The 18168-nt window shown below is 43.2% G+C and overlaps 1 protein-coding gene across 2 annotated transcripts in view; it reads right to left on the bottom strand.

Annotated features, from left to right (window-relative positions):
• MAN1C1 (mannosidase alpha class 1C member 1) overlaps positions 1-18168 on the bottom strand; it is a 65724-nt gene that overhangs the window by 19822 nt on the left and 27734 nt on the right. For both annotated transcript variants that reach the window (XR_010886431.1, XM_067311322.1), the window contains exon 4: positions 601-716. Coding sequence is in view for 1 of the 2 variants with exons in the window: in XM_067311322.1 (XP_067167423.1) it covers positions 601-716 (116 nt within the window). In the remaining variant the exon portion in view is untranslated. The remainder of the gene's footprint in view (positions 1-600; positions 717-18168) is intronic.

Raw genomic sequence — 18168 nt, forward strand, 5'->3', positions numbered from 1 at the left:
GGGCATGGAGAGTGAGCAGGGCTAGCCATTTTCAAAAATGATGCTCTTCCACCCAAATCTGAGCTCAACATGTTCCCCCACTTTGCTTCCAAGGCACCTCTCTCCCAGTGCAGAAGACCCATTGAAGGTGATACCAACAAAGGATCCAGTCAAGGAGATTAGTGTTTACAACCTTAATCTATAAACGTGTAAAAAGAAAACTTGCATTATCACGTACAGATATTTAACTGATACGAAGCACAATTTGCTCTTTAATGAACAAAACCTCCTTGGAGTACCTAATAATTAGAGTTATTTTTAAAACCCAGACTAAAACACAAAAAGCATTTAAACACTGAACTACATTTTCAGTCAGACACTGAGAGTCTCATCTGGGGGTCCCAGGCTGGAACCCTCCGCCATGTATAAGCAGGTGAGCTGAACCTCGATAGTCTCTTTAGCCTTAAAAAAAACCAAACAGCGAGTTGAGTCATTTCTTCCCTCACAGACTTCATATTTCCCCTCCTCAAATGATTCTAAGAGAAGACTGTGATCAGAACTGGCCAAACCCAGAGGGAGCATTTCTGTGACACAGGCAGGCATTCCCAGTAACTGACTCACCACGTTCAAGTCAAAACTCTTCTCCACCCACTTCTTTGCTTCTTGGAATTCCTCCTCAAGTTCCATGATGTACAGAGTATCTAAAGCATCCACCACTGTAGCTCCTCGAAGGCCTCCTGCATTGCAAAGAGAACAACATGATGAAGCCTCATTCCTGACTTCTCTTCTAGCTCTAAGCCAATCTGTGTTGGTTTCATTTGCCCCATGCCACTCTGGAGTGAATGGGCCAGGCAGCAGCTTCCAGCCTCAATGCTGGGGATGTCTGGATGGGATCCAGCAAGAAGATCTTGGCCACAATCTAGGCTGAGATCTTCTGACGGGACTAGTCAGCTCAGCTGCCCACAACGGGTTGCTGTAGAGAGGCCCCATTTTCAAAGGCCTGATGTTGTTTTGAAAAAGTACCCCCATGGAACAACTCAAGGTCCACACTTTAAATCACTATTCATGACTACAAATCTTGGCCTTGTTTTCCAGTTCTTGCCTTGGCCAAAGTTGTTAAGGAGATTCCAGCCCTAATCTTTGTTCAACTGCAAACCCAAACTCAGTCTCTCTCTAATCCGGTTACAAGCACAGCCTTCTTCTAAGTGACGACAGAGAATTATGTTTTTATTGTGCAAGAGCATTCAAGACAGGAGGCTGATCATTCCATCCTGATGCAGTATTTGTTATCTGGGGCACAAAGTAATTTTGCACCATGTCGTGACTCAGGGTTTCCCATTACTAACATACACGCAAAACACAGCATCAGCTAGACCAGAAACTAATGTCAATAAATCTTGAAAACAGGGAGAGGGTGATTTTGGAGACAGCTCCCTTGCTTTGGCTAACAGAACAAATGGGCCCCATGAGCATGCTCATCATTCTCCAGCAGATGGCAATGGGACACACGCATACCAAGCAAATGCCAACTAAGTATTTGGAACTACCATATCATCCATCTTTAAAAAAAGGCATACCAAAAGCATGCCAGGCTTTTTCGCAAATGGACTGCAGGAAAGCTTCCAATGAGACAGAATGACATAGCATGCCATGCTAGGATGAGAAAGCTATACAGGGTGTGTAGACAGACAATCTCGTAGCAGTTGAGATTAAATGAAACTAGAACTGCAAACAATGTTAACAACCCTGGTTTTGGAACATCGCAGTGCTGGAGTTTTATTTCTGTTATGGTTCCCCAAAAGTATTCCTAGCACTGGAAGGCAAGGGATGTGAAGCACATCACAGTTCAACACCCTCTGGGCTTTAACTACCAAGGCCATCACTTTCCTGGGTAACTCGGTAAATGCAGATCACTTGGAGGATTGCAGTTTGGACAAACAGAAGCTTCTCCATCATCTCTCTGCACATGTAAGGCAACAGGGACTTAGGTGTGAAATTGGTGTTATATCTCCATCAGCCATATGCACCTGTAGACTTCCACCCACACACATTGCTCTGTTACAGTCACTTTCCTACCCCCCCCGACAGTCAGACCTCGTGGAATTCCTGGCTGCAAAGATGTTTGGATAAGGTTCAGGTTTTGCTTCTGCAGATGCAGAAGCTGCTTGTACCAGCTCTGTCCATATCATCTCCCTTTCCAGTGCAACCACAGAGACTCACACACAGGGCTTATGCCTAGGGGCTTCCTGAAACGTATTTCTATTTGGCTCAAGTCAGTTCCATCTTCTCACTGACCGACTTTAAAACATCATCCTGAATTTCCCCAGCTTTCCCAGTGAGATCTGAACTTTTTTTATTACATGTTCAGATTGGGATGCCACTTTTATAACGCTTTCAATGTTACTTCAATTCTAGTTCTACTTGAGAGAGGAAAGCCCAGAGGGGAAAGGAAAGCAAACGTGAGTCATCTGCCACAAACCTTATGACCTTGGTCTTTTCTTATTGAGGAAAAAAAAAAAAAAAAGCAACAACTGCCTCTGACGTACACCATTCCCTTTCCCCAAAGGACAAGTGCTCAGATCCACCGATTTTGTGCTGGGCTCATTTATGCTTTCAACATTCTTCTCTCGTAAAAAAGGCATCCTGCCTTATTTTGTTGATGTTACAAGATTGCAGTTTTGACACTTTTCAGCCAGTCAGCACATCATTGCTTTAATAAAAACCCAACCAAGACTTTACTGCTCAGCTACAGATTGCTGGCTTTTGGATGCTGTCTGCATCAAAAACAGGGGCTGTGGAAAAGGGAAGAAGGCAGTGCAGACAGTCTCTAGAAATCCATTTATTCTTATAGACTTGGGAAATGATCACCTAACTGGAGTTATCTCCAGAAGTGCAAAAGATGGAGTCAAACAGCCACTAGATCAACCAGTGGGATCTAAAAAACAACACCAAGCTGACGCTTTTGTGGCATGTTTTCCAAAAGCAGTGGCCATGAAATCAGCATCATCCCAGTCAGAGCTGTTTTTATCGACCTTAATGATTCTTCAATATTAATGATTATGTGATTTTTATGCACTTTCCTATTAGCGAGGAGAAACACACCAGCTCTGAGCAACATGGATGCAGGCAAAGAATTCTGAAAAAGAAGGAAGGACAGTGCTGCCTGAGGCACAGCCCATTACTGTGATATTCTGAGAGTAACACTAATGGGCTCGATTTAATTTGATGATATAATCCACAAGCCTTTCATAATCTGCAGAGAGACGATGAAAAAAAAGTTGGATTTGCTCAAACTAAGCTGAGACAAAGAGACAATAAAGTTACAGTTCTCTGAGATGATTAATTGAAATGAAAAATATTGCCTGAATTTACAGAGCCTTTTATGTTTTTAGCAAGCAATGCCTTTAAAATACATGAAATGCACCAGGGGATTAGGAACATGCTTGGATCTTCATTACAGCATAGCTTGAAGTTGCTTCGCTTTCCTCCCCTGCATTTGACAAAGCAGAGGGCAAACTTTGCTTCCCTACTGGTTTGCCTTTGTGTCGTTTTAAGCATTTGTTTTAAATATTCCCCTAAACACTTGCACATCTGAAGAACCATAGGCTGTGTTTTGTACAAGGGTCTTGTCGATGTTTCTTTTCTTCTGTGCCAGCTTTGAAGCAATTGCAAAACACACGGCTGACTTTTTTCCTAGAGCTAACAAAGTATATCTCAAGACCAAGAGGTATCATTCTCATGAGACGGCTGAAGCTGACATGATAAGAAAGAACCACCCTCCTCTCCACAAATGCAGAGAGCAAACCACGCATCAAGACTTTGCTGCCATGTCTCTGCAACATGCCAGGCCAGAAAGCACATCTGAGGAGGACCCAGACCCTCCTGTGTACAGCAGCGCATTACTTCCTCACTGCAGGAGAATATTCATTCCTTTCAGGTGCCTGCTCAGGCTTTGCTTCATCACATCATGACAGGGCTTGTGACACAGTGTCCAGTGGCTATGATTATGTTCAGCTGTCAGCACACGGTGCTATACATATCCTAGCATGTTTATTACAGTACATATGCATCCATTTATAAAGGTGGTGATATTTGCTTGACACACTGCATATTTTGAGAGATGTTAAAAAATAATCACCTTTCCCAATCTACACATTGTAATGCAAGGGATATAATCAAAGGGGAAGCAGCTTCAATCGGAAAAAGAAATCAAAATCCAGTCTGTCACTTTTGACTCTTGCTGACACTCCCCTCTCTAAATTACTAGTTTCAGGCTCATTGTACTCTCCCTCTGATGGAGTTTTGAAGTAGAAACCAAGGAACTCTCTAAAGAAACCCTTCTGAAAGTGCCCAGAAATGGCAGCTATGCCTTTTAAGCGAGACTCCATGTCTGAGCTTCTGCCTGTCTCCACAAATCTTAGGCCCTGTGCAGAAAAAGCATCCCTGATCCTGCTACAAAACTGCTTTGGAGTGGAGATACACCATGCTTCAGAGAGGCAAAGTCACTTAGCTGATGGCCAAAAGGGAAGCTATGTGTGCTGGACTCAGCTCTGGGACCCACACCAGTTCCCTACACTGCCCAGTGAGAGCACATGGCCATTCTGAATAGGAAAGAGGAACCCCTCCACTGGGACCAGTGGGAAGATCTGGGACCTGAGGTAGAACACGAGGACGTCTGTCTAGGAGCCAACACGTTTTTTAACTGAAGGACTACATGGCAGCTCTTGTGATAGCAAGTGGTAGGGCCTTTGTCTGGAGTTTCACTTGTGAGAGAACAGCAAACCAGAAGTAGTAGCTCATGGTAGCAACACAAAGATTCATCTCTTCAGCTCCTTGAGCCAAAAGACGCCCTGTACCACCCCGTTCCAAGCCGCAAGTGTATTTGTTCTTTTGTGAATGAGAAGAATGGCGACATCCATGGAGGCAACAAGGCTGCTCTGTTCCTACTTCCACCCACCCAGAGGGACGATCATCTGTCCGCTCGCTTGTGAACACTACCACAGAATTCACTAACAAACGTTACATTAATTAACATAATGCTTGTGAAAGGTGCTGAATGGACTGCTCCACAGAGAGGAGAAGGCATTGTATGCACACCGTGCCTACGGAGGGCAAACCCCCGCAGCCTCACTGAGAATGTGCCTTAATGCCACTCTGGAGGGAACAGGACCATTCAAGCTATACCATCTCACAGGGGCCTTCACGGGAACTAACGGTAGCTCCGTCTCTATAAAAAACACAGATAAAGCCAGTAACTGCCTGTTCTAGTCTGGGGAAAAATCAGCTGAAGAGATTGTCTCATTCACCTCTGTTCCTCTTGTCTCTTACCCTGACATGTTGCTGATGCCTGCTAGCTTGTGTTCATTAATACGACCTACAGCAAGACTTTTAAAGACAAAACACATTGCTAAAGGCTCATTAGGAGGTTTAAGCGTGTTCACAGGACCAGATGGGGAATACTTTGGAAGACACATGTCAATGTCAACAACCAAAGAAACTAACAATTAAAATGGCCTACCATGTTACTGCAGCTCTGCTGCAGCCAGCACTGGGGACCCGCCAGCCGACAGAGGAGGGAAAGCCGTCTCTGAACACACCAAGCAAAGGGCAGGAGAGAAGAGCTGGCACTGCAGCCTGGGGCTCCTTTGACCCTAATGCAGAGATTTGTATCAACTGAAGACGAGCCCATGCACTTTGGCCAAGAAACAACAGATGCGTGGTCCCAATCACAAGCTGGATGAGGATGATAAAGGGTGAAGAGCTCCTACTCCATCTACTAGGGAACCTACAAGTAACGGATGGGGCCCCTCGGCACATGCACAAGCTTCACCCATTTGCACATGTCCCACCACCCTGCTTTCCTTCAGAGTCCCAGCAAGCCAGTGCAGAAGAAAAATGCGAACACACCAGCTTTCTTCTCAACATACAGTTTAAAGAGAGGCCATGAGGGCTGATTAAAGGTGGAGAATATCTATGCTACCACCTGCCAGACATGCAAAGGCTTAATAAAGGCTTGAAAAGCGCTGCAAAACACCAAGCAGGGACTAAGTATAACTCTGGTAACAATCACAACTGCTGCTGCATCTGTGAACTTCCTTTTAGCTACCCAATATCTGCAAGTCAAACCCACCAGTTTAGGCAGAAACAGGCCAATCAAACATTCCAGCTTCAGGTACACAACAGAAACCTCACATTTGATCATTAATAAGAGTTTACATCTGACTTGCTGAAGCTTTCATAAGCCACCAATTCCACTTGCGAAATTCAGCTGAAGCCAACCCAAGCCAACATGCATGTGCTCAGGTTTACAGCCAAGGCTTGCCTGGGAATAACAGGGGACTGCCACAAGTCGTATTGGGCTATAAAGTTGGTCCAGGCATTGCTCACACAGCACAGTTGAGCACCCGCATTAGAAAGGGCCCAAAGGACAGGGCTGCAGTTTTCAAGAAGATAATCTACTGAACAAAAGACAAAATCTTAACACCAAAGAATTGTCTTTTATCTGGAGATCATGACATTATCCCAGGCTTAGTTCTCGTTCAGTCTCTGCGAGAGTCACACAGAACAGAAGACAGTCACGTCAGAGAAAGCCACAACTTTTCATACGGCTTCTTGCAGCCAAGGTCAAAACCTTCAGCTTGAAGGAGCCTCTGCTTCCACCCTCTGCATCCTGCAGCCAGACAACAGCAAGCTGAAATGCAGAGTACTGGGTGGATTTCTCTTAACAGCAACTACCTGACTGAGGTGTGAGCAGGGACTGAAGAAAAGGCCAAAAATAAAGGAAGGAAGGGAAAGAGGGACAGAGCAAGACTATGAAGAAAGAAAAATGAAAAACAAAGAGACTGCAGAGCACTTGCAAGAGCATCCAGGATATTTTCAGTGCGTTCCCTTGGCACCAGAAAACAGATTGTGGTTTTCACTGTGCTCGGAAAATGGTTCGTCTTTCCCTGCTCTGCTCCTGCTATATCAGTTCAAACTGATAAAGTGTTACCCGTAACTGAGGCAATGTATCAGCCTTCCAGGCCTTGGAGTTCGAGCCTCATGCTATCTTTTCAGCCTATCCAGCTGCCGACCAAATAAAGCCCCAGCAAATTCCCTCCCATGGGAAAAGGGGCTGGGGTCTGTCAGGTTGCTCTAACAAGGCATCAGTGACTCACTGGCACGAGAAGAGACAACGGTTAGGCAACAGAGTGACTCACTGGTAACAAAGCACATTTCATTTACCTTCATCCTACCTCAGAGGGTTTATATTAAGCAGAAGAGCATGCCCAGAGAGAAGGGGCCCTTGGTATAGCAACTTACATTTCAGGACCTTTCTCCAGAATATCAAACACTCTCAAACGCTCTCCATACTAGCTCACGCAGGTGAATCAAGTCCTCTTTCTTCCTTCTTTCCAGTTTTTCCAGCTCCATCCCTACAAAGCCCGACTGGCTCTCCTACCTAATAGATATCACCAGGCTCCAGGAAGGAATTTTGCTGAAAATTAAATATATCCTTGGAGTGAGGTATTTAGAGGCTGGGAATCTACTTGTTCAAGTCCCTTTGCTGCCAGACTTAGCACACAGACCCACACCTGCTTCTCCCAATGGCTAAACAAGTGTCCTAACCCCAGGACACATATTCAGCCTCCATAGCTCAGCAAATGTTTGTTTTTCTAGGCAAAGTGGAACAGCTGTGATGGGAGGGACAGAGAGTCGCCTTCTCTCACTCCCCTCTTCCCAAAATAGACAATTTGGAGTATCAGTCCAGATATGAGACTTGAAGGGCTCCCAGCTGCAAGTCTGTCCCTTGAGAGTCTTTAGAAAAGCTCTAAAAGTGACGCCTCAGCAAATGTGTAGCTAAGAGTGGGGTCTTTAATAGTCTTCTTCCTCAGGAAGGAGAAATAGCTTCTAACTCCCAGAGCCACCCGGTGTCTGGGGATCCGGTGAGCGCGATGGCTGGCAGGTGTCTGATCCCATGTATGGCTGTCCTGCTGCAAAGCCAAAATGGCTTTATAACACGGCTTTATAACACAGCAGACCCCGTGTCAACTCTAACCAATTTTGCTAAGTGCAAGGAATAATGACGAATTTAATGTGTGCCTAGATGCACTACCTTTGCAATGCTGGGAAAGGGGAAAGGATCCCCAAGGAGCAGGGAACAGAAGCATCCTCACCAGCTTTACAACACTACCTTTCTCATGTTAATGTTTAGCTTGACTGTAATAGTTGTCTTCTGTGCCACCTTAGAGAGCCAGGTACCCCTGCTGTCACCATTACACTGCTGTTACAAACTGTCTGGCAGGCACAGGGATGGAAGCCCAAACCTCACCGACACACACATTTGGTAAGTAGTGCCAAGGCACCAGAGCAAGTAAAGAGGTTAAGAAATATCATCTCAAGTGTCAGGGAGACTAGACTCAGGGGGCCTGGCCCAGCCACCTGGCCAACAATCCTTTATGAAGTTTCTCAGTGAACAGAAATTGGATCTTTCATTTTCAACAAAGCCATTTAAAAAATCTGTACAGTAATCCATTGTGCCAATGCTTAAAAAGAACAGCGCAAGTCATTAGGAAGCTATCATACTTAATCTTGCATATAGCAGGACTGTTTAAATGCTACAGAACAAAGAGTTTCAAACAGCTTTTTGCTAACTTTAATAACCAAGTTTACAATTGAAAAGCAAGAGCAAAAGGGGGAGGAATTTAGATCAGAGCAATGTAAACCTAGATCAAAAATGAAAGGTCTTGACTCCCACTGTTCTTATGTCAAATCATATTTGTCAAAACAAAAATTAGTGCTGAAATCTTGTTTGGAATAAAAATTAGGATGCAGTTTCTACAAAACATGATGAACTTGTTAACTGTTCAGGCACACAAGACTCCAGTCATTACTGGTTATTTATCTTCACCTCTTGGGGTGCTGCAGGTTGCAAAGGGCAAAACAAGAACTGAAAACACTAAGATCCCTTCTTATGGTTATGCTGGTATTGAAGGCTTCAAAAGATTGAACTGGCTTTGATTAAAATCAGTGCCTTGTTAAAACAGGAGTTCGGGAAAAAAAAAAGTCTGAGTTCCGTTTTTTTCTTCTTTTTGGTTCTTTTTCTCATTGATGCTGCTTGGAGACCAGACTGAACTTTTGACATTTATCTAGAGATTTATGCAAGTAGTCTGGGAGCTGAAATCACGTCACCAGACAGCTTCCGGGTGGTGGCACATTGCAGAATTCTTGGGGAGATATTCACAGAGGCTTTTACACAGCTCAAGATTATCTTGGCAACAAAGTAAACTGTAAAGATCACTGCACAGTTTCTTGAAAAATCTGCTCTGCAATGAAGATTACCCTGTTCTCCTTGCAGAGTACTCTGGGTGAGGCAGAACAAGTGGTTGGGAGCCAGGAACTCCTGAGTTAGTTACAATCTGGATTTAGACCAAGGCTCCCTACCTACTCTGGGCCTCAGTTTCTTCTGCCAGCAAAAGGGCAGGAGGCATTTACCTCAAAATTTATAAAGAAAAAGTTTAAATAAATATGACATGCTGGTTAGAGGGAAAAAAGATTTAAAAATCCATACTTGGAGAAAGTGATACCATGTGCTGACCAAAGTTTTAGCTTGTTCTATGCAGTACCAGTTACAGCAACACAAGAGACAAGAGTCAATAGACAGCAAGCACAGGCTATGCCTCTGACACCAAGCAGTCCCTTGTGTACTGGTCTGTTCCCTAATCAACTGCTCTCTCGTCATCTCCGTTGATCATGTCAGCTTATCCACAACCATCTGACCTGACATTTCTGTCTCGTCCTTCCTAAGGACCTTGCATTAGCCATTCATCTTCCCTCTAGAATGGCAGCACTGGCCACATGAAAACACTCCTATCATTTTAGTTTTTAAATTTTTCCTACCATAGTGGACATCCAGCACAGAAACCTTCCCTCAGATATCACTACTGGAAGATACAATCTAATTCCAGAGGAGATTCTCAGGAGGTAGGAAGACAGTCTCCATATCTGCTTACATTACAAGTAGGATCCAGTCAGTTGTCAGTGATCCCTAGGACAGCGCTGGTGCTATTCATTCAGCTGACATAAATTAAACAGGAAAGCCGAATAAAACTAGCATATAGGTTACAGACCTTTTTAGGAAGAATAGAATTTCTCAATTAAGTCTTCATAATTGTCTCATTAAAACCCGGTCTTACAACTGCCTATAAATGGTACCCACCTGCCCATCCTGGGTTATGAGGTGATGCTATGTAGTGCAGATGAAGTCTGCAGTAACACCACCGACAGACCTGAGTTAAAGCCTTGCTGCTGTGTCTTATTTATTGAGGCTTTTGTCTGTGAACCTGATAGCTATAACACAGTGTAACTTTATTCCCTTTAAGGTAAACTAAACAAATTACATCTGAGCAACAAGGTAGCAGTAGAGGGAGATAAAGGGGACAAAAAAGTAGCCCCAGAATTAGAAAAGATCTATTTCTTTTCTTATCAGCACATTCTCCTGCAGACGGAAAAAAAAAGTCCATTTGCTTTTGAGCAACCTCATTTTTCTTTGCTTTCCAAACAAACCACTGTACCCATACTTCAGGGACCTCGGCAGAAAGAGCTTCATATCCAAGGTCATTTTCCTGTCTTCCTCATATTCATCTTCCTCACTCTCCTTCTCCAGGTATTGTTTAAAAGATCATGCCCCAAATACTCTCCAATCCGTGCACACTCCGCAAACATACAGAGCAGTGGGTGACTATACCGAAGAGCAGAACTGACCTTACAGAGCCCTTGGCCCCCAACGGCCCACACGCAGCTGTACTGAGCAACGTGCTGTGAGCAACTGTCTCCTCCACTGCCCCGGCCAACCTCAGCTGTGAGCGGCGATCGGTGGGGTGTCCAGGGCAGCATGGTGGGCACCGCTGAGAAGGCCAGTTCCTGATTCAGCCTCGCCCTGGTGACTGCTCTACCCTACAGCGGGGCAGTACTGCCGCAGCAACAGCGGAAATAGGGGTGTCCACTCCAAGCACCCCACATCCCAACAAAGCAGCCTCTGTGACCCCATGACACAAACCACTCTTGATTTCAGTTCATGTTGATGTGCCAGGCATGATTGGCTCCACTTCATGATTCCTGACAGATTTAGCTGGGGTAGCCAATACAGCAACCCCCCTGCTCCCTAGGCTACTGGTTGGCTACTAACCTCCTCAGCACCAATAATCTCATCCTGCAGATATTAATTTTCTTGCAATTCCCTAAGAAATACTTAGTGGATCCATCAGAAATCCATGCATTTTACCAGACACAGGCTGTCACTATAGACAATGCAGAGGTGACTGCCACCCTGCAGAGTTCACATCCAAATCAACTCAAAAACTAGTCCTATGCACTGTAGAGTGGATAATGTCACACTTGCTCCAACTGAGGAAAGGTCAAAGCACTGATCATTCCCTGAAAAGACACTTAAAAACAGGAGAGCAGCTAATCCTGGAGCACATAGATTAGAAGGGGCAGAGTCTACTCTGACAGTACGTCTGACTGTGCAGAGAGACTAAAAGGTGACAACATCTCGAAGGAACCATCTGCCAAATGAGGACAGCCCACCTCCCCTCTGAAGGCAGGAAATTCTGAAGACTGGCATTATGAAGATCAGCCCAAACATCTGGCCCACAAGATAGCTCGGTCTGTTTTTTGTTGTCAACAGGAGCTGATATTCTGAGTTCACAGGAAGTGACAACGAATCACAGTTCCACCTGCATTGCACAATGGGTGTTAGCATATGCACCGCACAGTTTCTAGGTAAAATTTGGCATCAAACACAGAGAAGCATTGTGAAGTGTTGGCTTTTAGGTTGCTATGATCAGATTTGATACAGAATGTGTTCCAGCTGGGGAAGAAATAGCTTTTTTAGATTACAAACCACTCATGTTTTTCAAATATCAATTTCCCCCAAAGAATTAAGTCTATCATTCAAACTGAACTATCAGTGGCAGCTTCCCTCTGAACAAGTGATGGGTGAAGGGGTAAGAGGGAGAGGGAGAAAAAGAGAGCTCACGCTCATTTAGGAAGAAGTTTAATGTGAAAAAGTAGACCATGTCTGGAGGAGATCAAGCTGGTGGGAGCAGGTTAGCAATATTCTTACCATGCACTAAAAAAAAAAAAAAGTGCTCAGCATGAAGATGAATCACTTGTCACAGTAACAGCCCTTCATACAGTTACTTCCTTCAGTGGAAGGAGAGAGAGGATACATGCTAAGTACCTACTGCCAACTGATTCCAAAGCATTTAATACTTCGCATCAGCTCCCCCAATTTAATTCTCTTTTCCCCAGTTTCTCCAACCATCTTTCAGCATTTAGCAATCCTCCAACAACAGGCACTGTCCCAATCACTGCATGACTCCAAACCTCCCGGAGCTCAAATCAAACTGTTTCTATTTAAAAGTGTCAGAGGAGGAAGTGGTTTGACTGAGCCTCATGAACATAATCCTCAGTACAGGAGATGCTGCAAATCCACTCTCCACGTGCATCCAATCCTTTTCCCACAATACACAGATTCTATTGCAGGCTGACTATGACTGCAATGGAGAGCTCCGTGGAAAATTGGAAGTAGCAATGGTTCAAATGCTCCTTTGGGAAAGAGGTTTGCTCCTTTGTTTGGGCAACAATGCTCAGAAGTCTGTGAAGCAGCAGTGATTATTTCTGGCAAAGATAGGTAATTTGACAAGTGAGGAGTAATTCTGGTTAGAACAGTTCAAGAAGGTAAAGTGGAAGAGAACAGCAGCAATACTGGTAGGGCAAAATATTGCTGGTCTTGGTGTCTGAAATTAATTTTAGACTGGTTAAAGGCAATCTGATTACATACTCTTTATTGCTTCTTCACATACCTCCTTGAGGACTTGCATCATCTAATGTGAGGGGTCCCAACAGGCCTATTAAACACACACATCCTATCTAGACCTATTATCCATAGTCTTCAGTTAACGAGCAGACACTGCTAATTCATCTTAGAATTCAAAGAAGAGAGATTTTGCTATAATAATCAGGAAGATGATGTCCTTTTATCTTCCAAATACACTTCCCAAGAAGTGGCTGTGGCAGATGTGTTATGACAGCACACGGTAGAGATGCAGCTTATAACTCTAGACTGCATTTTTCCCTCAGCAGATAAGATTCGTTCTGGAAGGGCTTTGTGGAACACAGTGCATTTTAGTTTGGGAGATAAAAACTGCCCATCCCTGAAGCAGTTATATCTATAGTCCAGGCAAGCAAACATCACCTCCCATGGTGTATTAACAGAAATGACCTGAGCCTTACACAGCCCTGTTGTGAGAATGGAATTCAGAGATACAGGAATGAAAAAGTCCTTTGCTTCAAAAATAAAGCTAACAGGATTAATTATGCTGTTCAGCATGCAACCAAATGGAAGGTGTGGGCCTGGACACCTGTTACCAGTCCAGACACACTTCTAAGTGCTCAAATTACTGCTCATGAGTTGAGCTATGGTCACTAATATTCATTGTGAAAGAATCTAAACACATTTTATTTGTGAATGCAGTGGGTCAGGAGAATGCAAATGGTCTGTTACCGTGGCTCAGCTGATTAGCAGGAACACATTAAGCCCATGTAACTCGATCGCTTGGAACCATTTGTCCATATTCTTCCTTTCCTCTCCTGCATAGCTGAAGTCACAGCAGCAAACCCCCAAGCTGAGAGACTCCAAATGCTCTCCAGTATGTTGCTTGACAAGATTAGATTTCAAAATAATCTTGGCAAATTGGGAAAATGGTCCGAAATAACCAGGATGCAATCCAGTGAGGACATACAAAGTATTTCACCCTCAGGGAAGAACTATGAACCACAAACTATAAGGAACAAATGACTCTGCAGAAAAGGATATTGGGGCCACGGCAGATCACAATTTCAACTCAACAATATTGTAACGTTGCAATAAGGAGCAAACCCTTTCTCAGGATGGTTAACTAGCATGTGCTGCATGCAAGGCACAGAAGGGCTCTTGCTCTCCACTCAGCACTGGTAAAGTCTCAGCCAGGACACAGAGCCCACTTCAAGAAACATTCGGCTCATTTCGAGTGTTCTGTGGTGTTATCATTGCTGTTGCTCCCCTCTGAATGTGACCTACAATTAAAGCTGGAAAGAGCTGGGATTGCACAGCCTCGAGGGGAGAAGACTGAAGGGAGCTTGGCAACAGTTTTCAAAGACACAGAGAGATGCTGCAAATAATAAGAAAGTAAATCATTCTCAATAACCAAGGGGAGAGGCCAAGAAGTCACAGCTTAACTTTCAGGAGGAGAGCAAGGTCAGACACTGGTACAAGCTTTAAAACTGTAAGGCACTGGAGCAAAATGCCTGGGTGACTTTCCAACACGGGGTAGCTTAGGGATGGCCTAAGTGACCTCTCACTGTTTCTTTTTAATTCTGTGACCACTCAATAAGATGAATGGGAATTGCAGGTTTCCAAAAAGCCTCATGAAGATGCCCACTGGATGCAGCAAAGCAATACTGAGGGAAGGAAGTGCTACGTAAAATGTTTTTTGATGGCTCAATTCCCTGCAAAACCCCAAAGCTACCTTAGTGACAGAGTACATCACAGTTACAATTTTGGATGTACACAGAAGTCAGGAAATTAAAAATGCTGGTTCCCACAGCAACCAGGATGCAGCCTGCCAAGATAGAAGGAACGTTCTAGCCTAGTCAAAAGGTGTTAATTTTAATGCCTGAAGGCGACTTTCACTTCTAGATGCCTGAAGAGGGCCTCAGCAAAGTCAATGAAAGCTCTATGATCTCCTGTAAGGGAAAAATTTAATCCTCAGTTTCCTCATTCCTGAATTATTGGCTCTTGCCTGCAGAACACAAGACAGATTTGAGTTTGGAAATTAAGATGTGTGAGACAGAAAAATCACGGCTGCTGTTAAGACCATCACCTAAAATTCTGTGATCTTGGAGCAAGCTACACTTTAATGTGAACATTGTATTTGCATAATTTGTGTCTTCCCATCCTCCAACTTCATTGAAGAAATTATATCCCTATGTAATCACATATTCAAATAAAAGCACTGTGGCTAGAAATAGAAATAACTTAGGTGTTCTTAATTGCATGTTTGTATCAGAGCAAGCATATTCTGAGTATACTGAAATTGGTATGGAAACAAACTCTGCCTTAGAACTCTCTCTTGAAACACCTTCATTTTCCTGAACCATTTTTTTCCCTCTTTTGTGTTGGGAACTGCATAAGTATGTAAGGGTGCAGTAGAATTTGAGAATAAAACATCACAAGAAGGATGAACAATTTTAGTAAAGCCACAAAAATATCCTCCCCGTTTTTCATACTGATGCCTCAAGCAAAGGCTAGGGAATTTTCTTGAACTTCCAAAAAATTATCTCTAGAGACAAAAACAATCCTGAGAGGCTAAAAGAGAGCATTTTTTATGAGTATAAAGGTCTTCAAATGAAAAATGCCTACCACAATACTATGAACACATAGATCCAACACTGGAAACAGGGAAAAATCTGAAAGTTGATATCCTATGGGATGACATTAAATCTACTGATTAAGTGGGGCAAGAGACTTCTCTCATCTCAAAAGTCACCATAGATGAAGAAAATACAGGAAACAAGTACCTGGAGAAATTACAGAAAGGGAAATTCTGTAGCAGGAGCCATTCTAAATGGGATCTCTTCTGAAGGCAAATAGAAAAATGTCAAAATCTATCACTAATCCAGACGAATATCCAATGAGATACGTAATGAAGGTGGCAAGAAACTTCAGCAATAGCACAAAAAAAGATATGATAAAGCAGCTGAGCTCTAAATATAAAAATCTAACACAGCAAAGTCAGTTCCAAACCTGCCTAATCTCTTCAGAAGTTTCAAGAGTGGAATAGGAGTGAATTAAAAACAAAGAGGATGAATGGGCTTTCTGCTCCATGATTTACAGTTACCCATCTCCCCTGAATAAATAAGGAAAAGCTAAATGCAGGGGATAAAGATAATAAAACCAGAAGTCTCAAGATACTTCCAACAAAAAGGCATAGCTAAAAATACACTTCTAAAATAGTCTTAACTTGCTCTGCTTCCTTACATAGTTTCTGGTAGTGCACGTCTGCAGGTGGGTTTGTGTCAGCAGCACAAATTACATAAAGCATCTCATTGCAAATGGTGGCTAGAAGATAAATTGCCCTTAAAATTTCTGAAAGATATATTCTGACCAATAGCAGGAGTATCTGTGTTGTCAGGTGCTTCTAATTCAATATTCAACTCTATTATCCATGTTATAATCAAGTCAGCACAGAAGGGTGCTAGTAAGACACTTGGAGTTAATGCTGGATGTTAGTTCGAGCCAGCTGGAAGTGCCAAACCTCCACTCAGCCTTTGCTGCGGAGTTGCCACCAACGCCTCCGTAAGCTAGAGAGGAATCAGCGAGTGGTCCAACTACACCCACTCACACTTGGCTGCTTTTTAATCACACACTCATATCTGTGAAGATTAGACAATTATTTCTGCATAATTAGTGTCCGGAATGAGGAACAAACAACATCCATAAAGGGGCCATTTTTCTTTAAAGAATGCTTAAATACAAGTTTACTGTATTTTAAAATACGCCATCCAAAGTTGGTAAAGTAAAAAAGAAAAGAAAAAAAAGACTAGTTACAGCCTGCATCATTCCTGTCTACATTGTAACAGGGCTCCTAAAGCATAGCTTGCTTCTTCCACACTAGTATATATGTTCTGCTCCTTAGTGTTTCTCAACATCTCAAAAAGAGGTCCCAAAGAATACTCTTTAATCATAACATCTCAATAGTATTTTTCTTCTTTTTAGGTTTTCATTTGCTACTTTAATGGCTGTTTCTCTAATTTTTTTTTGTCTCTCTTTCTCCCCTGTTTTGCTGTGCAAAGCAGTTCTGACAAATCCCAAGACACACTCCTACTTTTAGGCCTCATTAAACTCAAAACTCTGTTCAGGGTCAATGGAAAGTTCACGAAACTCGTGAGAAAGCCTGGGATGATTAATGGTTTTACACTGGGATAATGTGAAGTTTGCCTGGTTTCCTGCTAAAGACAGGCCCAGACCAAACCCTGGCTGTCCAATCTTTGCAGCCGTCCTCCTATCTAAAGGGCTGAACTGAGGCTGCAGATACAAACATACAGAGGCGCTAGGATGTGCATCTGGGCTTTGCATCTTGGGCCAAGGCTGTCCTCCATTGAATTTTCTGAGTTTATTTTTATCTGAGATGTAAATCTCAGCTGAGGGAAGATGAACCCATTTGATTCAAATCAAATGTTTTCAAGAATCACTGTCACAGTGCAGCTGGATCAGGCCTGGTTCAGCCCCAGAGTAAGGGCTTTGATAGCAAAGGAGTTTGAAGAAGGCCCTAGGACACTATACATGACATTAGCAGGTTTTTCTGTTTCAACTATTTAAATGATTATTTCAAGTTGACGAGTTACCACCTGTCAGCTGAGCCACTGTAATAAGCTTAAATCTCTCTGTGTGAGATTTAGAGTTCAGTGGAGCCCTGATGTTCAAGCTGAGGCTTAAAACAGCACATTTGAAGGAAGTCACCATTCTCAACCGGACCCAAGGCGAGAGCAGAGCAGGAACAGATCTCCTCCAGTATTAATGACATCCTTGGTGTCTAGAAGGAGCAATCTTTGGCAGGTGGAAGGCAGAAAAAAAAAAAACACAAAAGGGATAAATGTCAGCTCTAACATGAATCATGCAACCAATCTCCAACGACTTTGATATTTGGAGGATACCCTGATTCACTGCTTTACGCTGACAGGAAATAAGTTTGTTGCTATAGATTTCAGTGGCAACAAAAGCCAATGTCAACTCAGAATGCCCTTCTATAAAATAATACTCAACTGAGTAATACACTACCGGAAAAAAAAGAAAGAAAAAAAGAAAATGAAGAAAAAGGATGCCAGGGAACAACAGTGTTCCAAGAGGAACAGAAACATCTTCATTACAACTGCAGGGGTGTGGGGGGTGGAGGGTGTATATTTTTCTCTTTAAAAAGCCCGTGAAGCAATCAGTGTCATGTCATGTGCAACAGGCAGCAGGAATAATTCAGCATGCAAATTCAGAGAACAATTATTATTATTATTATTTTAATCACCTAAAAGGACACTGCATGGTTTTCTAATTTTGTGATCACAGTGAAGAGACACATAGGTAGAATGAAAACTGCACCAAGTGATTGCACA

The sequence above is a fragment of the Apteryx mantelli genome, chromosome 27 (genome assembly GCF_036417845.1).
Source record: "Apteryx mantelli isolate bAptMan1 chromosome 27, bAptMan1.hap1, whole genome shotgun sequence".
NCBI lineage: Eukaryota > Metazoa > Chordata > Aves > Apterygiformes > Apterygidae > Apteryx > Apteryx mantelli.